This window comes from Coffea arabica, chromosome 10c (genome assembly GCF_036785885.1).
Source record: "Coffea arabica cultivar ET-39 chromosome 10c, Coffea Arabica ET-39 HiFi, whole genome shotgun sequence".
In the NCBI taxonomy this organism is placed as follows: Eukaryota; Viridiplantae; Streptophyta; class Magnoliopsida; order Gentianales; family Rubiaceae; genus Coffea; species Coffea arabica.
This window is the reverse complement of record NC_092329.1, coordinates 20,672,447-20,699,044: the sequence shown is the minus strand read 5'-3', so window position 1 is coordinate 20,699,044 and position 26,598 is coordinate 20,672,447. Positions and strand designations below refer to the sequence as shown.

General features: G+C 37.0%; 1 protein-coding gene across 1 annotated transcript; it reads right to left on the bottom strand.

The window, feature by feature from the left end:
- Window positions 1–17,525: 17,525 nt before the first annotated feature.
- On the bottom strand, window positions 17,526–19,340 carry LOC140015860 (uncharacterized). The gene is made up of 2 exons (XM_072068686.1): window positions 18,527–19,340; window positions 17,526–18,478 (listed from the first exon to the last, which is right to left on the bottom strand). Exons 1-2 carry the CDS (start codon window positions 19,338–19,340, stop codon window positions 17,526–17,528), a joined length of 1,767 nt encoding a protein of 588 aa, XP_071924787.1.
- Window positions 19,341–26,598: the final 7,258 nt, after the last annotated feature.

Sequence of the window (26,598 nt, the reverse complement as noted above, 5' to 3'; positions counted from 1 at the left end):
CCATGTGAATCTATTCAATATTTGTAACTTTTCCTTTTTTGCTAATAATTCATTTATTGAGTTTTGTAATAAGGTCATCTAATTAATCAATCTTAATTCGAAATCTATAGTCATGATAACAAATTGCAGTTTTTTTAAAGTTTTTACTCGCCACCTTTAAGACCAACAATTGAATTTCTTGTCATGTGATTATTTTAAAATTTGAAAGTGTCAATCATTTACTTCTTTTGTCATATTTTTCCTTTGTTTATTTTTCTGTCCAAATTTAATTCGATATAAACACCTGATAATGTGTGCAATTAAATGTCTACTTTATTTTCAATTTTTGAGTAAAAGGAAATGAACTTGAATGAAAAACTAACAATTTTTTTTTAAAACCCTATATATATATATCTATTTAATTTCACCTGAACAGTACATTTAGGCAAAATAGAGATATATTACATGCTATTCATATTATTCAAATAAAATCAAATACATATATTTATGAGTTTTAAAAAAAGTTATTCGTACACATGATCAATGAGGAATGAAAAATTTTATTTTGTAAAATGTAAGGAGTGAAGCAATTCATTTTGTGAAATGTAAAGGATGAAACAATTCATTTTGTGAAATGTGAAGGATAAAAAAATTTATCTTGTGAAATATAAGGGACTATGGATTGGATTATGTAAATTTTGATTTGATAATTTTGTCCTTAAAAAATGATCATGTGCAAGGCACGTGGTGGATTCCGACCAAAAACTAATCGAAAACTTAGATAGGGACTAAATTTGATCAATTTAAATTTGTAAGAGACGTAAAAGTACACTTTTAAAAATGAAGGATGAAAAAAGTCATTTTGCAAAATGTGAAGGATGTTTTAAACGATTTTCCCAAAAATCTACACATATATGACAATTTGTTTGAGTGGAAAAGGAGTTATTGACTGTTAATTTGCTAAAATAGTTGCTGGAAGTGAAGTGGTGGATCTAAAATGGTAGGGATGTCAACTCAAGGCGGGAGAAGAAAAGGAAGAATGAAAAATTGATTTTCAATCCTTGAACTTTGCAATTATTCAATTTTTACCCCTCATGTTTTGCTAAAATATAAAATTCTTATGTAATGTAACAACTCTTAACCAATCAATGAATTTGAATTAACTAAGAATTCTAGATCCACTAATTTCAAACTCATTGATGTTAAATATCTCATCAAAATCAAATCAATCAATCCAAACGCATTTTTAAATAAATTAGGAGAAGGGTACAGTCTGTCTTGATGAGCACCGAGGTGGGACAATGTTGCATTGCATGTAAAAAAAGATCAATTCAAGATAAAGGTTCAACATGTAGCACTAAAATGTTTGCACCATTGTAGAATTTTGCCCAATAATTCTTCCATCTACATCAAAGATTAGCACCTAATAACATCTGTTTTATTAAATGAATCAAACAAGTTGTTTGAGACTAAAATGAATGCCACATTAGATTCCAAAGATTAATGACAATGCTAGCATAAACTGATGTTACCAAATGGACAAGGCCTTTTTGGAAACAATTCCTAGAAATGAGCTTTTAGTTTGAACTCCATTAGTTTTAATGCTTGAGTCCATTGACAATAGGCAGCTTGCAAAATATTTTTCAATGACATGTTCACCCCTTCCCACTAGTTATTCGGACTGGCAAAAATTAAAATGAACCTGGTCCATGGCTCTAGTTGTGGACCCTGTGGTTCTTAAATAGCCACGTCACACTTTTGCCTTTGTTAATGGGGAAAAATAAGTTAGATCTCTACCCATGGCTTAGAAGACAATCCCACAAAGTTCTTTCAAAAAGAAAATAATGAGAGCATGCGATCCAATGGTTCGAGTTCAAGTGAAGGTTGAAGTGAATCTGAATGCACATCTTTAGTTGATTGTTTTATTAAGTATTTTAGTTGGTAATGCTTAAGTTCAATAAGGCCGAAATTAGTTTCTCCTAGTTGATTTAGGATTAGTCGTTTAGGTAGTTCAAAGTAGTTTGGGATTGTAGGGTTTTCCTATTTTGATTTGGATTTGTGTCTTTGTAGCATATAAAAAGGCAATGTTATTTCATTAATAAAGTTAGAACGTTTTAGTCCAGAAAATTGTGTGAGAGTTTGTCTCTTGGCTCTTCGTAGCTACCTTTGAACATCTTAGAAAAGTTCTAAGTGTTCGTTTTGGCTCATTAAATATGAATCACACTTGTTTGTGGCAATTTTCTACCAAACCTTAGTTCACTGACTCGTTAGGTTGTGGGTTGAGATAATATAAAGAAGTTTGCACCTCAGGATTTAGATTGGGTCGTAGGTTCTCCACTATCAAGCTTAAATATCACCATTACAATCTGAACTTATTGATCATGAGTTTCGTTATACAACAGAGATCGTATCAGTAAGTATCAGAGCAAGGTTGATGGTATTCAGGTTATATCCTTTTATTCTTTGTGCTTGAGTCAATTTGTTTCTAAGGTTTCTTTAAAAACAATTCGTTACTGTTCATTGTTACTGTAGCGATTAGTGTTCATCATTACTGTTCATCCTATGGTTACTATTCATCCCAAAAAAATTTCTAGGTTCTAGGGTTTCTTTCTTGGAGCCATTAGGGTTCTTGTTATTTCTTTGCTATCCACAAATAATTTCCTTTTTTGTCGTTTCTTGTCGTTAAATCTTGTGTCATTTATTGTTTCTTTGTTAGTTAGGATTTCAAGTTTAAAAAAAAAGTAGAAAAGTAGCTCCTACCTTGTTTCTTGTTTGTGTCGAAGCTGGAAATTTTCTCCAAGAGGTTTGCAACCTTGAATCTTGTTTATCTTGTGTTTCTTGATCAAGTTTCTTGCAATTCTTGAATTTCTTGATTATGTTCTTCAAGTTCTTGAACATCTTAGATCAAATCTTGAAGTTCTTGACAAGTCTTGAACACACCTTCCAAAATCTTGATCTCGAATCTTGTTGATTATGCACGGACTGTTTTGGAAAAAGAAAAATTTTTGTATCCGATTGCAAAAAGAAAGAGAAAGAAACGAGAAAAGAAGGAAGAGAGCAATTGGGGTTGTTGGTTTCCAACAAAACAGCAGCTAGCATGTTTCCTAGTTACATTCAGATTAGCTTTTCTTTCGTGGCAGATTTGGAAATTAAATCCAAAACCTGTTTGGAGAACTTCAAAACAGATTCTTAAATCCCGAATTCACTTGAAAAGGAACCAAATTGCGCCTAATTCAGTATAAATTAATTCTTGCTGCAAAATTAATTTCCAGCAACAATTTTTAATCAGGTAGAGTTTATTTTCTAGGGAATATTTCAGCCAATTCTTGTGAGTCTTTTCTAGCATCAAATTTATTATTCCAACAGTGTTTTAGGCTTCTTAAAACTCAGTTTATCACTTGTTTTCAGTCCTTCATTTGTCTTAAATTCAAGCTGCACTTGTGAGATAATTGTTGGTGAGTTAACTTGAACACTTGAAGGAACTTCTAATTTCTTTAAGGGAGGTGACAAGGACCTCAAGAAAGTTGTGGTGAGACTATTAGAGTAATTATCTACTTCAGTGAAAACACAAGTGTTGAGTATGTCGCGCCCCAATTTTTTGCGATAAAAAAAAGTATTTACAAAATATGTGATTTTTCATTTAAAAATAAGTGAAAAGGGGTCTAAAAAGGTACTTTAAAGAATGTGACAGTTTGAGCCCAAAATTTAGTTTAAAAAGGGTTTTTAAGAAAATAGAAGTCGCCACTTGGTAATGAATTTAGGTGTACCAAGTCACCGAACAAATATTTCTTAACAAAAATCAGAATAAAACCCTTTTCGACAACTCCAAGTTTTTGAAGATAAGAGAAAATGAGTTCGAGAGTCACAATTGAAAAAAGAAAAGATAAATGCTCTATTCACTCAAATCTAAGATACCTTTTTAACCTAATCCAAGTTAGTTGTGAGATTAAGTCAAAATTTTCTTAATCTAACCCTTCAATTTATCACGTTTGGATGTTTCCTACATGTATGCAAATCTAAATTTATAGAAAATATCGAAGGGACAGAATGTCCATTCAAGGGTTTAATTGATATCAATCGCATTAATTGTGAAGACCAAAATAATCCCTTAAAAGGGTCACAAGTATGCAAAAACGAAATTTAAAAGAAAAGAGAATTAAATTATATATAAATATAAGTGATCAAGGAAAAAGGGATGCAATATAATGGGTACGGGAGGTAAAAACTTGTAATATAATATTCTTATACAGGGATTGATTGGGTATTTAAATTAAAAAGTTATGATCGCCCATTTCGCATGTTCAAAGAGTAATTCTTCTAATCTAGACAAGCAAACAAACTAACTCATTTTACAATTTCTTAAATGAGATGCAATCCTAAATGATTATATCATTAACATATATAGAGGGTAGGGGATAATACAATAGGAAATATAATGCAGATGAGAAAAGATCCTAAAATAAAAATATTCATGAAAATATAATGAATGTCACACAAAAGATGAATCTAACGCATGAACAACCTAAAAGTCTAGCATTGGACTAACCCATTTCTAGAAGTCCTAACTAGCGTTGGACTAACAAATAAGTGGAAGGAGAAACCACAACTAGCGTTGGACTAGTGTGATGACGTCATGCATTCTTGATACATGGTAAAATAAATAAAACATAAATTAAAACAAAAATGCATATAAGAGCACATCGCACGTAACACATAAGCATAATATTTAGGTGCAAAAATTCTAAGGAAAGCGGATAAAGTATATAAACACATAAGTCGCATAAACATACAAAATCTATCTATTACAACGAGGAGTCTAATTACAATCTGAAATGGGCAAATATAATAAAATAAACATATCTATTCTATAAAGGGTCACAAGTATGCAAAAATGAAATTCAAAAGAAAAGAGAATTAAATTATATATAAATATAAGTGATCAAGGAAAATGAAATGCAATATAATGGGTACGGGAGGTAAACTCGTGATATAATTTTCTTATACAGAGATTGATGGGGTACTTAAATTAAAGAATTATAATCGTCCATTTCGCATGTTCAAAGAGTAATTCTCCTAATTTAGACAAGCAAATGAACTAACTCATTTTACAATTTCTTAAATAAGATGCAATCCTAAATGATTATATCATTAATACATATAGAGGGTAGGGGGATAATACAATAGGAAATATCATGCAGATGAGAAAAGATCCTAAAATAAAAGTATGCATGAAAATATAATGAATGTCACACAAAAGATGAATCTAATGCATGAACAATCTAAAGGTCTAGCATTGGACTAACCCATTTCTAGAAGTCCTTACTAGCGTTGGACTAACGAGTAAGTGGAAGGAGAAACCACAACTAACGTTGGACTAGTGTGATGATGTCATGCATTCTTAATACATAGTAAAATAAATAAAATATAAATTAAAACAAAAATGTACATAAGAGCACATCGCATGTAACACATAAGCATAATATTTAGATGCAAAATTCCTAAAAAAAGCGGATAAAGCATATAAACACATAAGTGGCATAAACATACAAAACCTGCCTATTACAACGAGGAGTCTAATTACAATCAGAAATGGGAAAATATAATAAAATAAACATATCTATTCTATAAAGGGTCATAATTGTGGAAAAATGAAATTCAAAAGAAAAGAGAATTAAATTATATATAAATATAAGTGATCAAGGAAAAAGGGATTCAATAAAATGGGTACGGGAGGTAAAAACTCGTGATATAATTTTCTTATACAGGGAATGATGGGGTATTTAAATTAAAAAATTATAATCGTCCATTTCGCATGTTCAAAGAGTAATTCTCCTAATTTAGACAAGCAAATGAACTAACTCATTTTACAATTTCTTAAATAAGATGCAATCCTAAATGATTATATCATTAACACATATGGAGGGTAGGGGATAATACGATAGGAAATATCATGCAGATGAGAAAAGATCCTAAAATAAAAGTATGCATGAAAATATAATGAATGTCACACAAAAGATGAATCTAACGCATGAACAACCTAAAGATCTAGCATTGGACTAACCCATTTTTAGAAGTCCTTACTAGCGTTGGACTAACAAGTAAGTGGAGGGAGAAACCACAACTAGCGTTGGACTAGTGTGATGACGTCATGCATTCTTAATACACATAAGAGTACATAGTAAAATAAATAAAACATAAATTAAAATATAAATAAATAAAACATAAATTCTTAATACACAGTAAAATAAATTAAATATTAATTAAAATAAAAATGCACATAAGAGCACATCACACGTAACACATAAGCATAATATTTAGGTGCAAAAACCTAAGGAAAGCGGATAAAGTATATAAACACATAAGTCGCATAAACATACAAAACCTACATATTACAATGAGAAGTCTAATTACAATATGAAATGGGGAAATATAATAAAATAAACATATCTATTCTACAAATGGTCACAAGTATGCAAAAATGAAATTTAAAAGAAAATTGAATTAAATTATATATAAATATAAGTGATCAAGGAAAATGAGATGCAATATAATGGGTACGGGAGGAAAAAACTCGTGATATAATTTTTTTATACAGGGATTGATGGGGTATTTAAATTAACAAATTATAATCGCCCATTTCGCATGTTCAAAGACTAATTCTCCTAATCTAGACAAGCAAATGAACTAACTCATTTTACAATTTCTTAAATGAGATGCAATCCTAAATGATTATATCATTAACACATATAGAGGGTAGGGGACAATACAATAGGAAATATCATGCAGATGAGAAAAGATTCTAAAATAAAAATATGCATGAAAATATAATGAATGTCACACAAAAGATAAATCTAACGCATGAACAACCTAAAGGTCTAGTATTGGACTGACCCATTTTTAGAAGTCCTTACTAGCATTGGACTAACAAGTAAGTGGAGGGAGAAACCACAACTAGCGTTAGACTAGTGTGATAACGTCATACATTCTTAATACACAGTAAATATAATTAAAATAAAAAAGCACATAAGAGCACATCGCACGTAACACATAAACATAATATTTAGGTGCAAAAACCTAAGGAAAGCGGATAAAGTATATAAACACATAAGTCGCATAAACATACAAAACCTACCTATTACAACAAGGACTCTAATTACAATCTGAAATGGGAAAATATAATAAAATAAACATATCTATTCTATAAAGGGTCACAAGTATGCAAAAATTAAATTCAAAAGAAAAGAGAATTAAATTATATATAAATATAAGTGATCAAGGAAGAAGGGATGCAATATAATGGGTACGGGAGGTAAAAACTCGTGATATAATTTTCTTATACAGGGATTGATGAGGTATTTAAATTAAAAAGTTATAATCGCCCATTTCGCATATTCAAAGAGTAATTCTCCTAATCTAGACAAGCAAATGAACTAACTCATTTTACAATTTCTTAAATAAGTGTCGCGCCCCACTTTTTGAGGGGTGAAAGTAGTGTGTGGGATATGTATGTGAACGTGTGTGAAAGTGAAAATAAAAGGCCGTGGGATTGTGAAATGCGACGGTTTGGCCAAACAAAGGGTTTTTGATAGAAAAGGAATCGGCACTTGGTATAGAGTTAGGGTGTACCAAGTCACCCAAAAAGTGATTTTTTTTGGAAAGAAAAATAAACAAACCCTTTTTAAAGAATTTTTTAGATCTACGTAATCAAAAAAAGGGATCGGGGGTCACATTTGATAAGGGAGAAGGCAAAGGCAAAACCTAAGGCACTCCCTTACCCTAGCCAAAGATAGTTGCGTGACTTAGTACTTCTTTTCCTAATTCTTCTACCCAAAATATGTGTTGCATGTTGGATGTGACTAATGGATATGGAAAAAATGCAATCCTAAATCTAAAATGTCTCTTATGAGGTTTTTTGGTCCAAATCACATGAGTTGTGATGGCCAATAAGGAAAACTCTCATAGAGGTCACGGGTAATGCAAATGAAGACCCAAATGTGAGTGCAAGTGTGAAAATGTAAGAAAAATGCAAAATAAAATAAAAATAAAAATACAAATGTAAGTGTAAGTGTGCAAATGTAAGAAAAGTGCATGTGTGCAAATGTAAGAAAAGTGCATGTGTGCCAATTGAGAAAATAAAGGTCTTTGTGTGGAAGTGGATGAAAATATGGTATAATAGTAGTAAATGCATATAAGTGCAACTGGATGCAATTTGTGAGTTAGAAAATAAATAAGTGATAGGGAAAGAAGAAAAATGTGCAAACATGGCATGTGGATTGAGAAATAATATAAGTAGTGAGAAAAATATAGATAAAAAAAATGAGAAAATGATATGGTAAAATGGAGGTGCATGAACCTAGAGGAGTGCATCAAGTCAGGTACGGGAATGACCCCTAACTTTGTGATTTTAATTTTCCCTTTGATAGAGGGAATACAAGCGTGCTAAGGCTTAGAAAAGCCACACTCGTCTATATCCCATATTTAAGGGGTAACTCTCAAGCAAATGTACCCTATAACTAGCATGGAGATACAAAAAGCCTAAAATGAAAGAGAAAGGGTTGGAGGGGCATGCCAAATGCTAGAAAACTAAGAAAAAATGCAAGAAATGTAGTGAGACATGCAAGTATGTACTAACGAGAGGGGACAGCCTATTGGGTCTAGCATTGGACTAGCCCTTTTCTAAAATTCTCTCACAAGTATTGGACTTGCGAGAGCTCGAGGGGAAAGACCATGACCAACGTTGGACTAGCCACGGTGACGCATTCATCTATCGCATTCATTTATGACTATAGAAAGCAAGTAGACATGCCAATCACCTATAAACACGTAGCACATAACGCTTAGCATGCTCGACTAAATGCAAGAGCCTAATAAAGCAAATTAACACGTAGCAACAAAAGCAAGCAATCAAGCTAATGAACCTATTACACTTGCTAACTAAAACAAATGGGGAAGAGGAAAAGTGAATAAAAATGCTCTCCAAGCCCTATCTATTACAAGCCAAGAGGTGTACACATACCCCATAAATAAATAAAAGAATGACTTAATAAAAGCAAAAGTAAATGAAATAAATGAAAGGAATTAAGGAAAAGCAAGGAAAGCAAGGTAGACATGCAATTCTCACTTAGCACGTTGGATCACATAGGGGAGAGACAAAAAAAATAAAAGAAGTTATACCTCCCCGTTTGTGATGCTAGTAAAGTGAACAAGACTTAACTTGGGCTAAAGTCACCAGAGAAAGAGATAACTTGGGCTAAAACCATCAAAGCAGGGATTAATGCACCAATTTAACGGTAAAATGTAAATAAGATAATTTGAATTCACTAAATCATCGAATCCTTCCTCAATTGCAACTTAAAAAATAATCAAATAACGTATAATTACAAAGAAGGAAAATTACCAATCAATCCCAAAAGTAATCATTGACCAAATCTTTTCAAGTCCAATTAAACTATTTGGGAACTTCAATGGTCCAAGAGTAAAGAAAAGGTCGAGTAATGGTTCAAGTTGCAATTACTCTAGGACTCAAATGAAATAAATTGGCACACAATAGGGCCTTAGTAGCATGAGGAGGAACATGTGGGCAAAAATACAATTTTCAGAAAATTTTCATGCAAGTTCATGCAAGGTTACGAGGCTTATGCTTCTGCAATGTTTTCTTCTTATTTGTGCAGCCTCAAACCGTGAAACATTCACACCAAAACCTTTGTAGCTTCAGATCAAAGCATGCAACCTTATCAGTAATTATTTGGACATCAGATTTAGCTAGTAAAAATGACCCAAACCAGCTTGTGTGGGCTGTTGCGGGAAGAAAGGAAAGCAGCAAATCATGAAGATGAAATGCAACTTTTTGGACAAAACCACAAACAGGAGGAAATGAAACAACGAAAAATAGCCAAGGTGTGCAATTGACAGAACCTAAATCTAGTCCCATTTAATATGCATTGCTCTTAACCAAAGCAAACGAAACCAGAAAACGCAAGATGCATAGCTCAAAACTTCCCAGCAAAAGGGAAACATAATTTGGTCCAAGCCGCTGCAACAAGCCGAGAGCTTTCAGCTTGTTGCAGCAGATTTTTATGCGCAACTCTAAGCGCCCAAACATCCTAAAGTCAGGCAAACAGGTTCATCAAACATTGTTTTCAACTTACAACACAAAAAAAACCATTGGATATGAGCACCCTAAACCATTGCAAGATACAAGAGACAGCAAAGCTGGAGTAAAAGGACCAACAAAAATGACGGCAACAACCAAAGAAACCAGCGCATCCAAACCAGCGCAAACAAAAGCATTTTTCTAACAAAATTTGGATTGAACGTTTACCAACTACAGGGCCATCACAATGAAAATTAGCTTTCCTAAACCTCTTGCCAAACATCCGATTAAGCATGCAACTTAAATGCAAAGAAAAAGGAAAAAGAAAAACAGAACAGCAATCAAGGGGACCTCAGAACATATTTGCCCGGCACCTCATACCATTTTGTGAGCTGTTTGTTTGGGCGTGCGAACCCCAGACATAGACATCAACATCCCACAGACTCATCAGATAAAAAAACTTATAGATCGTCCCTAAATCCATCATCCAAGTGCAATATTAAACTAACAGAAGAAAGACGATCTGCGTTGGAGAAAACAATTTACAAAACCAGATTCGTTCATAAAGCTTTTACAAATGGAATGGGTTTGTTGTTTAGCTAAAAAAAACTAGAGATAGTTTCTACCCAAACAGTCTTAAGGTCCACAATAACGTACAACCTAGATGCCATGACAAGAAACCACTTTCTGTATCAATCAGCGCATGAAAATGAAAGAACCGAAAGAATAAAGACAGATCATAAGAACAAGAACATCAAGTAGCGGAACTTTCTGGTTGCAGAGAAAGAGAATGTGTAAGCGAAGGAGGATAACAAAACGAGATTACCTTGAGAACCCTTAACACCAGCCTGATGAAGAAACTCCCAGCGGAAACCTTGAATCTCCTAAGTTCCTCTGTCACTCAGATCTTTTTCTCTATTCCTTGCTTTCCTCCTTTTGTTTTTCTTCTACTACTTAGCCGCCGCAATGTTTTTCTCTCTCAAACTTTAGACCTCTCCGTTTTTCTTTCTTTTCGCCTCTGTTTCACTCTCCTGCCCTCAAAACCGCCTCTTTTCTGCAAACCTAGCTTTTTCTTCTCTCCCCCTCACAGAACCTCAGCCCTCTCTCTCTCTTCTTTCGAACCCCTTTTCCGTTTCCTTTTCGGTCTCTCTCCCTTTGCTTCTTGCGGCCAGCCTTGTTTTTTCAAAAACCCTTCATCCGACGCTGCTCCACATCTCACGTCCTTCCTCTTTCATTTCCACCCTCCACCTATCCTCTTCTAGAATTCTCTAGGGCCTGAGGTGTCCTAAACACCTGGCCATTCATCACTTAAATTGCCCTCAAGGGCCTTGCTGCAACTCTTCTTTGCAAGCTGCGGACGAACGCAGCTTGCATGTAATAAAATTTTTTTTTAATTTTTTAATAATAATAATTTTTTTAATTTTTTACATTTAAGGCCAACTAAATGAGTAACAAATGAATATCAGAGAAAGAAGATAATAGTAATAATAAAAATGCTATAAAAATACTAGAAAATACCCAAAACAAAAATTGTGAAATTAATAGATAATAATTATCACAAAAAAATAAAATAAAATAATAATAAATAAAACGATTTAAAAATTTGGTGTCTACAGTTTGCCCCTCTTTGTCTGGGTGTTGGAAAAATTTGAGACAAAAAAGTAGACACCAAATACTTACCTGTGTTGTTTGGCCGCAAAAATGATTCCAACGAACAGGAATTTAAAATGGGACTGACCCGAACATGAATTTAAAACGGGATTGACCCGAACAAAAATTAAAAACGGGATTGACCTGAACAGGAATTTAAAACGGGACTGACTCGAACAGGAATTTAAAACGGGACTGACCCGAACAAGAAATTGAAAACGGGATTGACCCGAACAAGGAATTTAAAACGGGACTGATCCGAACAGGAATTTAAAATGGGACTGACCCGAACAGGAATTTAAAACGGGACTGACCCGAACAGGAATTTAAAACGGGACTGACCCGAACAAGAAATTTAAAACGGGACTGACCCGAACAGGAATTTAAAACGGGACTGACCCGAACAGGATTTTAAAACGGGACTGCACTGGGGAGATTTAAACAATAAATTGAGTTTTACCTGGGAGTAGTTCAAACTTTTGTACCAAGAGGGAGATTTGATCTCTATAGCTGAAGCGATAGCTGATGTTGTTTCTTATGATCAAGCTTTGCCAATAACATTATCACTTCGTCTTTGCTTACTGGGGAGCTTTTTCTGACATCGATTTAGGTGTGAAAAGGAGAGTGGTTATTTTCGTTTGTAAACGCAACGTTCCTGCAAGAAAAGAAGAAATAATGGACTTGCCACCATCATTTGATCCGATTTGCCTTGAGAATCGTGTAAACATGAGACTTGTGATGCTTTTGCCTCTGTTCTGCGGCGTCTGGCTTAGTCGAACTTGTAATTTTGAAACCTTTCAATTCTTGAGACTGATAAAGTACGTATTTACCACGTCACCAAATCTATGTAGCAGCTTTGTTGCATTTTACTCACTTTAATAGATGATTGAATCCCCTATCCTTGCACAAATCTTAGGGTTTATCATCCATTCGAATCCAATGGTGAAAGAATAATGCATGAAAAATTTGTCATATAAAAATCAATGATATATGCAAGATGATTTCCTATGTCAGGCAAAGATGAGCATGCAAAAGAATGCAGACAACCACAAGCAGTCAAACGCAAATAATCGAGAGAAACCAAGAGGTTTATAAAGATACATTTTGTAAAAGAATATTTGTAAAGAAATATACAAATTTGGCCAACGAATATCATATTCAAGACTTTGGATATATTTGCTTCGGAATTTGATACTGGCAGAAGTATCACAAACATGAGGAAAAGTCTAAATGAACCAGGTCACCAGCTGTTCCTTCTCGTGCTCATCTGTTGAGAAAACCTGCCTTGGCGCCCTTTCGGGTTTTCACCAAGATTGTCCCCACCCTTTTTGTTTTTGTTTTGTCTATTCTTCTTCTTTTTTTTCTTTTCTTTTCCTTTTCTCTCTCTTTTTTTTCTTTTTTTTTCCATTTCTTTTTCTTTTCTTTTCCTTTTTTTTTTCATTTTGAGGCGTCCTTTCGGGTTTTCACCTAAAGAACAATGAAATATCTCGACCATGATCGACTCAGAAATATGAGTTAAATATTTCTGGTATCAGTAAAATGCACTTCCCATGTGAGATTAGGCGAAGGCGTTATGGACATCATTTGCCAGTTGATTAACAAATTTTCTAATAGAAATACAATAAGTGACGAAAGCCAGGACTTTGGGCTTTGTAATGAGGTCAGGTGGGGTGTTTTTCAAGAAAAGTTGAGGCTTGAAAGTAAATTTTGATGCGAGGTGTGAAATGATTTGAGATTGCACTACTTTGAAATCATCTTCAATTTTGAACGAAACTGAGGAAAATTTGCCTCAGTTTGATCGAATTTTCTCTCTTTGCATTTTCTTCATTGCATTTTCTTCACTTTTGCATTTTTTTTTTAAAAACTAAATTTGCCCCAGTGTGGAGTTCTCTTTTCTTTTTGATCATCTCTCTTTCAAAATAAATTTACCCCAGTGTGGGGTTTGCAATTCTCAGGGGTTATCAAGCTAAAATTTGTCAATTCTGATGGCTCAAAGGGGACAAGTAGAGATAAAATGTTTTAAGTGTAAAAGAAGATGGCCTGACTTGCATTTCGCCGTTTGCATGAATTTATAAAGAAAATTTGCATGATCAAATGAAAAACTTCTTGCACATGTCTGAGTTGATAGGTTGAGGGAATGTTCGTCCATCCATTTCTGACAAAATAAGTACTCCGCCAGGTAATACCTTTTGGACAATGAATGGCCCTTGCCAATTTGGAGCAAATTTGCCTTTAGCTTCATCTTGCATTGGCAAAATCCGCTTTAGTACTTTGTCACCTTCTTCGAATGCACACCGATGGACCTTTTTGTTGTAAGCCCGGGCCACACGTTTCTGATAGCACTGACCATGACAGATAGCATTGAGCCGCTTTTCATCGATCAAAGTCAATTGCTCATGGCGCTACTTCATGCAATCAGCCTCCTCTAATTTAGCTTCCATGAGGATTCGTAGCGAAGGAATTTCAACTTCAGCTGGTAATACAGCTTCCATTCAATACATGAGTGAATATGGCGTTACCCCAATCGATGTTCGGATAGAAGTCCGGTACGCCATTAATGCATAAGGCAACTTTTCATGCCAATTGCGATGCCTTTCAGTCATTTTGCGGATAATCTTTTTCAAATTCTTGTTTGCGGCTTCTACAGCTCCATTCATCTGAGGCCTATAAATGGCAGAGTTGCGATGTCTGATCTTGAACTGCTCGCATAGTCCATCTACCAAGTCATTGTTCAGATTCTTGGCATTGTCTGTAATAAGCGTTTCGGGTACTCCAAAGCGACAGATGATGTGATCTCTCAAGAAATTGAGAACTACCTTCTTCGTTACATGTTTGAATGACTCCGTTTCAACCCATTTAGTAAAGTACTCAATTGCCACCAATATAAACTGATATCCATTTGAAGCAGGAGGGCCATGGGGCGATCATACTATGCAATTCAGTGGGTGGAACGCGTATAACGTCACCGTGCATTTGACATTTTATACATCTCCGGACAAAATCTATACAATCACGCTCCATAGTAAGTCAGAAGTATCCGGTTCTCATGATTTTCTTTGCTAGCAAATGGCCATTCATGTGAGGTCCACAAACGCCACTATGCACTTCTTTCATCATGTATTGAGTTTCGTCTTCATCAATGCACTTTAAAAGGTTCAAATCTGAGGTTCTTTTGTACAAAACTTCTCCACTTAAGAAAAATTTTGAAGCCATTCTAGGCAGAAAACTCTTGTTCTTTGTACTAGCATGCAGAGGGTAAGACCCAATTTTGAGAAACTCCTTAATATCATTATACCAAGGAATATTGTCAGAGGACTTGTCTACAACCCAACAGTGGGCAGGCTTGTCTTGAAGTTGAATCTGGATTGGTTCGATCCTCAATTTATCTGGATACTGGATCATAGAAGCTAAGGTGGCCAAAGTATCAGCAAATGCGTTTCGGGCTCACGGGAGATGTCTGAACTCCAAATTTTAAAATTGCTTGGCCAGAGTGAGCAGACTACAATGGTAGGGCAGAATTTTTGAATCTTTGGTTATCTACTGCTTCAAGGTTTGGTGCACGAGCAAATCTGAATCACTGAAAACTATAAACTCTTTGATTTCCATTTCTAAAGCCATTTTGAGACCAAAAATGCAGGCTTCATATTCAGCCATGTTGTTTGTGCAAGCAAATTGCAATTTGACAGCGGCAGGGTAATGCTTCCCTTCGGGTGAAACCAAAACAGCTCCAATTCCAGCTCCGAGAGAATTCGAAGCTCCATCGAAGAAAAGCCTCTATTCAGGGCTTTGCTCACTTATATCGTCTGTGGCGCCTACAAATAAAACTTTCTCATCAGGGAGATAAGTATGAAGTGGTTGATAATTATCATCTCTTGGATTTTCTGCCAAATGATCCGCTATAACTTGCCCCTTGACAGCCTTTTGTGAAGTGAAAACAATATCGAACTCTGAGAGAATTATCTGCCATTTAGCCAGACGTCCAGTTAGCATCGGCTTCTCCAAGAGATACTTCAAAGGATCAGATCGGAAAATAAGATAAGTGGTATGGCTCAACAGGTAGTGTCTCAACTTTTGAACTGCCCAGGCCAATGCATAGCAGATTTTCTCAATGAATGAATAATTAGCCTCATACTGCGTGAACTTTTTGCTTAGATAGTAAATGGCTTGCTCCTTCCTTCCGGAGTCATCATGCTGCCCGAGGACACAACCAACTGCTTCTTCAAGCACAGATAGATACATGATTAATGGTCGACCCGGCTTGGGTGGCACCAAGACTGGCAGATGTAACAAATAATCCTTGATCTTATCAAAAGCTTGTTGGTATTCTTCACTCCAATACAATGGCACATTCTTTCTCAACAATTTGAACAACGGCTCGCATGTGGCAGTTAGTTGGGCAATGAATCTCCCAATAAAATTGATCTTTCCTAAGAAACTTTTCACGTCCTTCTGAGTTTTCGGCACTGGCATATCTCAAATTGCTTTGATTTTCATTGGATCTATCTCTATGCCTCTTTTACTAACAATAAAGCCCAACAATTTACCAGCTGGTGCCCCAAAGGCGCATTTTGCAGGATTTAGTTTCAAATTGTACTTTCGCAACCTTTCGAACAGTTTCTTTAAATCAACCAAATGGTTCTCTGCCTTTTTAGACTTGATTATGATGTCATCCACGTAGACCTCCATCTCCCGGTGGACCATATCATGAAACAGGGTGGTCATGGTCCTTTGATACGTAGCTTCGGCATTCTTTAAACCAAAGGGCATCACTCGGTAGCAAAATGTACCCCAAGGGGTGATAAAAGCAGTCTTCTCCCTATCCTCTTCTGCCATCAAAATCTGGTGGTATCCTGCGAAACAATCACAAAAAGATTCAATTTCATGCCCAGCGGTATTGTCCAGGAGAATGTGAATATTTGGCAGAGGAAAATCATCTTTAGGACTGGTCTTATTGAGGTCTCTATAATCAACACAAACTCAGACCTCTCCATTCTTTTTTGGAACAGGAACTGGATTCGAAAGCCAAATAGGGTAATGGGAAACAATGATAATGTTAGTTTTGAACTGTTTTTCAATTTGCTCTTTTATTTTGAGGCTCATATCTGGTTTGAATTTTTGGAATTTTTGCTTTACGGGTGAAAAAGTAGGGTTTGTGGGCAACTTATGCACTACCACATCAGTTGAAATACCAGTCATATCATCATAGGATCATGCAAATACATCCTGGAACACAGTCAAGAATTCAAGCATCTCCTTTTTCTGCCTCTCATTCAAATGAATACTAATTTACACCTCCTTAACTTCATCTTTAGTGCCAATGTTAACCTTTTCTATTTCTTCCAGGTTCGGTTTTGGTTTCTTCTCATATTGTTCAAAGTCCTTTGCAAAAGAATCGAATACCTCCTCATTATCACTCTCGCTTTGAAGCTCAGATTCCCAGACCTCCAAGTCGTGAGTGATATAGAGATTGCCATTATTGAATTCCAGAATAGTGATATCCAAAGGGTCAAATAGTTTTATTTTTGGCCATCTGAAAGAATTAACGAATGTGGAATAATAAGCAAACAAACATACAACAAACAAATGAATAAGCAATATGACAAACGAATAAACAAAACAACATGAGAAGAACCACTTGTGCATTTTCATAAAACCTTTGATTGAAAGCGAAAACAAAAAGAAAGCAAGCGGAAAAAATATTTACATGTGCAAATTTTAGTCAAAGATAAAGATGCTTTCATTAGTTATTTACAGATGCAGAAGTATTTTCATGAATTTGCATGAATGACAAACCCCTTTAGTTTTACCGAAACTCCTTCTGAATGGGCAGAAACTTGGCTGTCCAATTGGAAATTGATCCTTCAGGGATGTCGGGAAACTCGGCCTCATCTGGGAAACTGTCTTCAAATGTTGCCCCAACGAACAATTGGGCCAAACTAGTTTCGATTTCGTCAACTGGGTTAATCTCTGACGTGATCACCTCGGTTGGTCGTGGAAAAGTATAATGCAGTGGTGGAATATCAAAGGCCTTTTGCCTGCCTTCTTTCTCTACTTTTTTGCGTTCCTTCATTTCTTTGATGTCTTTAGCGGTTGGTCGGAAACCCAAACCGAATGAATTCTTTTTCTCCACAATTTCCACTGGTTTCAAAATTCCTTGTAGATCACGTCCCAGCCCTTTGTCAAACTCATATCCTCCGCGGATCATTTCCTTAGCCATCATGACACTGGCCTTTGACAGAGCTCGTTCCTCTTTTGTTATCCAACTTACAGAGACGATATCAGCTGTGCTATGAGGGGTCACTATGGCGTTTCGGCTACCATCTTCTTCGGAGCTAGAATCAGCAATTACGAAGCAATCCTCCTCGGCAAAGATAATTATCAATTTGTCATTTACTATGAATTTCAACAATTGATGCAATGAAGAAGGCACAGCCCCGGACTTATGAATCCACGGCCTTCCAAGCAAAATATTGTAAATACTAGGAAAGTTCATAATTTGGCAGGCTATTTGAAACTGTGCGGGCCCCATCTCGTCTACTAAATCCACTTCTTCTATAGGTTCTCTTTGTGCTCCATCAAAACATCTAACTATGGTCCCTGAAGGCCTTAGTTTGATATCTTGCAACCCTAACTTTTCCAAGGTACTCCAAGGACAGATATTAAGCGCAGATCCATTGTCAATCAACACCTTTGGCAACATTTTTCCGTTGCACCTCACAGCTATGTACAGAGTTTTGTTATGTCCAATGCCTTCTGCTGGTAATTTATCATCAGAGAAAGTGATTTATTTTGTAAATAACACACTCCCAACTATATGTGAGAAATTAACAACCGAAATGTCCTTAGGGATTTGAGTTTTAGTCAACACTTCGAGCAACGCATCCCTATGGATATCCGAAGAAAAGAGCAGATCCAGCATGGATATTTGGGCGGGCGACTTGTTTAGCTTCTCGACTACATTATATTCGCTTCTTTGGAGCCTTTTAAGAAAATTCAAGACCTCCTTCTCAGTAATTGTTGGTTTAGCGGGCAGCTCGGGGTTATTTGTTTGAATCGGAACTGTAGCTCTAAACGGACTTGCAATTCTCCCTGATCTAGTGACCACTGACACCTCTTCTTTGGCAACTGACTTTTTTCCAATTTGTATGACAGGTTTATCGTAGTTCCATGGCACTCGCTGCAAACTTAGAACAGACTCCTGCTCTGGGAATTCGATGACCACTGGCTCCAAAGCCTTGCTCTCAGCTAGAGTGAAATCCAAAATAAAAGGCCTTTTATCTTCCTTAAACGGCACCTCTATTACAAATGATTGGTCTGTGACCCCAAATACCTCAGCTTCCCTTGCCAATTTTTGGACTTGCTCCTCATACTCTGCGTCGTCCAGAAAGACCCCAATGGTATTAGTATGTTCTGGCAAGGGGTTCCTATTTATATTCGGCCCTTGTGCCTCCCTTTTCTTGATTACAATCTCTCCGACTTCAATCATATCTTGAATTCTATGCTTAAGAGCCTTGCAATCAACAGTTGAATGTCTGGGTGCCCCTGAATGATAAGCACAGACGGCTTGTGGGTTATACCCAGCGAATATGCCATATGGATAGGTCGGAGGGGGTACCATACCAATTTTTCCGGCGGCCTTCAACTGGTCATACAATTAGTCTAGAGGCCTGCCTAAATCTATAAATGTACGGCTACGGGCTTGGTTGGAAGGTTCAGGAGGTTGAGAATGGCTATCAACAGGTCTATTTGGGGGAGGAAATCTTGGATTATATGGAGGGCGAGGTCGGTTTTGGGGTGGATTTGGTTGAGAAATTTGAAAAGGAGCTAAAGATGGGTTAGGATAGCTTGGGAGAGGTCGAGGGTGGTGGATATTGGTAGTATATACATGGTGCGGGTTTGAATAATAAGGGTAATGTGGTTGGTAGGTTAGATTGTGTTGGTATTGGGGTTTGGGTGAAGGGTTCTGGTTCCAGATAAAAGTTGCATCCCCCTCTTTCTTTTTAAACTGCGGCTTCTTTCCACTGCTCCCTTGCCCTTGCAAAGCTTCTACTTGTGATTTTAAGGCAGAGACGTTAACAATTTTTTCGGATCTCACAAAATCATCATACTTTTCGAGTTTATTCACAATCGTAGCAAATGAACATCCGGTTATACGAAAAATTTCTTCAAAGTGTGGAGGATCATGCGCTTTTATGAAAGTGCGAACAATTTCAGCTTCGGTCATCGGAGGCTCAACCTTGGCAGCTATCTTTCTCCATCTTTTGGCGTATGTCTTATGATCTTCAGATGGTCGCCTCTTTGTGCCTTCCAAAGTAGTTCTGGTCGGTGCTAGCTCGCAGTTATATTCGTATTGTCTGATGAAGGCGTTGGATAGATCAAACCAAGTCTTTATCTCCTCTGGCTTTAAGTTGGAATACCAATCGAGGGCGTCTCCTTCTAGACTCTCTGGAAATAACCTTAATGGCAAGTTTTCGTCATCTACTGGTCTGTCCAACTTGTTAGCAAACAAATGCAAGTGTGTCTTAGGGTTGCCTGTACCATCATATTTATTGAACTTCGGGGTCTTGAACCCTACGGGCAGCTGTACATTTGGAAACAGGCACAAATCATCTTAGTCTAACACCCCTTGTTTGCTTAAACCTTGGCTTTTCCTGATGAACTCATCGAAACGATCCAACCGCTTAAGTAGCTTCATATCCACCGAGGCAGACGACTCTCCCACTTCTGGCTTGGTTTGAACAGTGTGCTCTGGCACAACAGGCTCTGCGGTAGTCTGATAAAAAGCTTGTGGATCCAGTGGCATGTTTGGACCACCTTGAGGCTGAAATCCTTGCCCATAGGGAGGATAGAACGGAGGATTTTGAGTATAAGTATACTGCGGGTTGAAAACTCCCTCAAAAGTGGTTTGAATTGGAGGAATGACAAATGGTTCGGTTTCCGGTTGTTTGACGGGTACAGGCTCGGGCTGCACTCCGCTACTAATGAGCTCGTCGATCAACTTCCTTTGGGCGGCCATTTCAGATGCCATTTCCCCAAATTTGGTGAGTAATTCAGTCAACTGAACCCTGGGACTTGTGGCTTCCGGTTGGGTAGTTGCAGCGGTCTTATCAGATGATTCTGGCTGAGTACTCATGACTACACGATTCCTTTGGGCTTTACTTCGGGATCGCATAATAATGGGGCTTTTCCGAGAAGCTATTTTGAAACTTTATCTGAGGATGCAAAAGGCATCTTTAGATAAACCAATCGTTACTAGATTTCTGCAACTTATTCAAAAGAGAAAACGAAAAAGACATGAGTTAGTAATTGTTCAAACAATTCAGATGCATGTCCTATGGGGGGACCCTTTTTGTGCCAAGAGTAGGCCTAGCATGATGCAGGCCTTCGGGGTAAAATCCCATTTCCAAACCTGTAAGTGAATTTAGAACTTTGAAATGGAAAGCTTCTCATAAAATGTGGAAGAGTTCAATCTTTCTTTACAATCTCGTCAATGATCTTAGTAACCATGTTTACAAAATCCCTATATCTCAAGAGACTTGTACTTTGTGACTTTCTAGAACTCCCTAAACTGAGCTTACGAGCTCCTTCCCTAATTCTATCAAGGGCGTCTATGGTTTTCTCTAGTTTCTCATTCTTCTTCTTCTCCCTCCTCAACTACACTTGGGTATCTTCTAAAACTCTGTTGGCCATTATAATTGTTCAAACAATTCAGATGCATGTCCTATGGGGGGACCCTTTTTGTGCCAAGAGTAGGCCTAGCATGATGCAGGCCTTCGGGGTAAAATCCCATTTCCAAACCTGTAAGTGAATTTAGAACTTTGAAATGGAAAGCTTCTCATAAAATGTGGAAGAGTTCAATCTTTCTTTACAATCTCGTCAATGATCTTCGTAACCATGTTTACAAAATCCCTATATCTCAAGAGACTTGTACTTTGTGACTTTCTAGAACTCCCTAAACTGAGCTTACGAGCTCCTTCCCTAATTCTATCAAGGGCGTCTATGGTTTTCTCTAGTTTCTCATTCTTCTTCTTCTCCCTCCTCAACTACACTTGGGTATCTTCTAAAACTCTGTTGGCCATTATAAACTGGGCTTGAGATTCCTCTAATTCTTTCCTTAGTTTCTCCATTTGTTCTTCGGGACTGGTTGATGCTGATTGTTGCCTTGTCCTATCATGTTTCACCCTTTGTTTGATCCATTCATTGTACCCAGGCATAACTGCAGGTGCCATCTTGTTTACCAATTCCAACTGCAAATTCTCAAGACCTTGCAAATTTCCCCAAGCCTCTAATACCATACTTTGACTCTTGGTCACCGTACCCAATTTGAGATTTTCAACCCCTTGTACCATAGGAATGCTTTGCGGGTATCCAAACTGTCTCATAACCCTTTGTGGAATATAGGCGACTAGACCATTAACTCCAGTTAGAGGGATGAAGTTATGTTGAGTGGTCCTAAAAGCTGGGTCTCTAACCCTGGTCCAATCTAGAACCCACTGCACTTTTTCTGGTGTCAAATTGTTGAACTCCTCAATAAACTGGCTTGACGACATCACGCGGTAGTAGCGGCTGACTCTCTCTCGATGTGAATCAATCCAATTCTCAACTGAGAGACAAGAACCCAAAGGGTTAAGTGATCTCTTCGCCAAATGTTCCATGATCCACATTTGAAGTATTAAATTTGAAGCATAGAAGAAACCCCCTTTCCTTTGGCAATTGGTAAGGGCTGAGAAAATGTCCGCTATGACAATGGGTATCAAAGTTGGTGTCGTTCCACGAATTCCTAAAAAAAGACTTTGAATCATGTTGATTGTTGCAAATGTCACCTTTCTATGTCTTTGAGGGAATAGCAATAAGTTGATCAAAAACCAAACCAAAAGCTTGCACACGCTTCTCTTCCCATTGCCCCCTTGTTATAAAGATATCGATCTGATGGTGCTCAAAGACTCATTTTCGCCAAACTGGTCATATAAAAATCTCAGTGGACAAGATCTAGCGTCAGGGTGTTGGTCTAAGCTATTGATCCTCAATCCCAAAAATCTGTAAAACTGCTCTCTCGTTCCCCCGCTCAGGTATATCATAGGACTGTCTTTTCCCGATACTTGCAACAATCCCTCTAACTCTTCTAGGATTGGGGTGAATTCCCACATTCCAAACCGGAAAACTGAGGCATCCGGATCCCAATAATTGATCAATGCTTGGATAGCAGACACGTTGGGTATTATGTCGACAAGGCTTGGTAGATGCCCCACATATTGGAATAGCCCTCTAATCTCATAAGATAGGTTATTCTTCCACTGATTCAGCTCTCGGGGGACTTGGTTGAGCATTCGACACTGCGTCATCTGAATGGGGAATTCACTTAGATACCGTTACCTTGGGATTTTACCCCTTAGGTTATTTTGCAAAAAGGGTAAACGTGCAGATCCCAAAAACAGGGTTAAATACCCATGGGATTATAGGGTTGGCTTATCCCTAACATGGAATTGCCTAAATGGCGTTCCTTCTAAGATTTAATGCATGATGCCATTTATTAAAGCGATGTAAATATGTGACAAATATGGCCTAAAGGACATAAATAATGCATCGGGGGAAAAGGTCCAAAAATGAAATGTACTTATTGAAAATTAAGTGTAATAACTGAAATTTAAACATGTGAGTTATCTAGTGGGTAAGTCACTAAAAGAGTGCCAAAGAGGCCTCTTATTGCTAAGGCACATGAATGCAAGCAAAAAAAAAAAAACAACGAAATGGTTAGTGCAATTGATAGTACACATAACATATTGAAAGCAATTAAGAAAAGAAATACAATAAAAGCATGTAAAAGGGGTGGAACCCCTTCCCTCGTGCCTAATGTGCTTAAAAAGGGTGAGGTTGACTCTAACCTAGGAAAACTCTAACATGGATGCATGAGGTTGGGGCTCACTAATGCAACTAGACTCGATAAGGTTTAAAAAGGTCCCCAAGCCTTCAGACTTAAGGGAATGGGTCATCAATCCCAAGACCCTCGATCGGTGGCTCGAGTGATCCCCTAGGTACTGCTATGGGCGTAGAGCACACCATCCACATACCTAGAGAAACCATTCTTAGTCCTACAAGGCGGTGTGGGAAAGAGCCCACGAAAATAAAATAAAATAAAATGGGATAACAGTAAATAAACGTGCACGTATGAAGTGTTCCCTATTTTGAGGGAAAGGGTTGAGACCCAACGCGAGACTCTAAAGGTGACACACCCCCCCAAATGCAATGCAAAGTGCGAGATAAAACAAGTAAAACATACATCTAAGCAACCAATCATACATACGTGAGTGAGGGAGCAGTTTGATACGCGCGCGAGGCAAAAGGTCCTAAAATGGAAAATGCAACCGTAATATCCAAATGCTACGCATAACAAGGGTAGAAAACGGAAAAGAATGGCTAAATCAAATGCTTGAACGCACTTAGGAGTTCCCCAGTGGAGTCGCCAAGCTGTCACGCCCCACTTTTTGAGGTGTGAAAGTAGTGTGTGGGATATGTATGTGAACGTGTGTGAAAGTGAAAATAAAAGGCCGTGGGATTGTGAAATGCGACGGTTTGGCCAAACAAAGGGTTTTAGATAGAAAAGGAGTCGCCACTTGGTATAGAGTTAGGGTGTACCAAGTCACCCAAAAAGTGATTTTTTTTGGAAAGAAAAGTAAACAAACCTTTTTTAAAGAATTTTTTAGATCTACGTAACCAAAGAAAGGGATCGGGGGTCACATTTGATAAGGGAGAAGGCAAAGGCAAAACCTAAGGCATTCCCTTACCCTAGTCAAAGCTAGTTGCGTGACTTAGTCCTTCTTTTCCTAATTCTTCTACCCAAAATATGTGTTGCATGTTGGATGTGACTAATGGATATGAAAAAAATGCAATCCTAAATCGAAAATGTCTCTTATGAGGCTTTTTGGTCCCAATCACATGGGTTGTGATGGCCAATAAGGAAAACTTTCATAGAGGTCACGGGTAATGCAAATGAATACCCAAATGTGAGTGCAAGTGTGAAAATGTAAGAAGAATGTAAAATAAAATAAAAATAAAAATACAAATGTAAGTGCAAATGTAAGAAAAGTGCATGTGTGCAAATGTAAGAAAAGTGCATGTGTGCCAATTGAGAAAATAAAGGTGTTTGTGTGCAAGTGGTTGAAAATATGGTATAATAGTAGTAAATGCATATAAGTGCAACTGGGTGCAATTTGAGAGGTAGAAAACAAATAAGTGATAGGGAAAGAAGAAAAATGTGCAAACATGGCATGTGGATTGAGAAATAATATAAGTAGTGAGAAAAATATAGATAAAAAAATGAGAAAATGATATGGTAAAATGGAGGTGCATGAACCTAGAGGAGTGTATCAAGTCAGGTACGGGAATGACCCCTAACTTTGTGATTTTAATTTTCCCTTTGATAGAGGGAATACAAGCGTGCTAAGGCTTAGAAAAGCCACACTCGTCTATATCCCATATTTAAGGGGTAACTCTCAAGCAAATGTACCCTATAACTAGCATAGAGATACAAAAAGCCTAAAATGAAAGAGAAAGGGTTGGAGGGGCATGCCAAATGCTAGAAAACTAAGAAAAAATGCATGAAATGTAGTGAGACATGCAAGTATGTACTAACGAGAGGGGACAGCCTATTGGGTCTAGCATTGGACTAGCCCTTTTCTAAAATTCTCTCACAAGCATTAGACTTGCGAGAGCTCGAGGGAAAAGACCATGACCAGCGTTGGACTAGCCACGGTGACGCATTCATCTATCGCATTCATCTATGACTATAGAAAGCAAGTAGACATGCCAATCACCTATAAACACGTAGCACATAACGCTTAGCATGCTCGACTAAATGCAAGAGCCTAATAAAGGAAATTAACACGTAGCAACAAAAGCAAGCAATCAAGCTAATGAACCTATTACACTTGCTAACTAAAACAAATGGGGAAGAGGAAAAGTGAATAAAAATGCTCTCCAAGCCCTATCTATTACAAGCCAAGAGGTGTACACATACCCCATAAATAAATAAAAGAATGACTTAATAAAAGCAAAAGTAAATGAAATAAATGAAAGGAATTAAGGAAAAGCAAGGAAAGCAAAGTAGACATGCAATTCTCACTTAGCACGTTGGATCACATAGGGGAGAGATAAAAAAGATAAAAGAAGTTATACCTCCCCGTTTGTGATGCTAGTAAAGTGAACAAGACTTAATTTGGGCTAAAGTCACCAGAGAAAGAGATAACTTGGGCTAAAACCATCAAAGCAAGAGATTAATGCACCAATTTAACGGTAAAATGTAAATAAGATAATTTGAATCCACTAAATCATCGAATCCTTCCTCAATTGCAACTTAAAAAATAATCAAATAACGCATAATTACAAAGAAGGAAAATTACCAATCAATCCCAAAAGTAATCATTGACTAAATCTTTTGAAGTCCAATTAAACTATTTGGGAACTTCAAGGGTCCAAGAGTAAAGAAAAGGTCGAGTAATGGTTCAAGTTGCAATAACTCTAGGACTCAAATGAAATAAATTGGCACACAATAGGGCCTTAGTAGCATGAGGAGGAACATGTGGGCAAAAATGCAATTTTCAGAAAATTTTCATGCAAGTTCATGCAAGGTTACGAGGCTTATGCTTATGCAATGTTTTCTTCTTATTTGTGCAGCCTCAAACCGTAAAACATTCACACCAAAACCTTTGTAGCTTCGGATCAAAGCATGCAACCTTATCAGTAATTATTTGGACATCAGATTTAGCTAGCAAAAATGACCCAAACCAGTTTGTGTGGGCTGTTGCGGGAAGAAAGGAAAGCAGCAAATCATGAAGATGAAATGCAACTTTTTGGACAAAACCACAAACAGGAGGAAATGA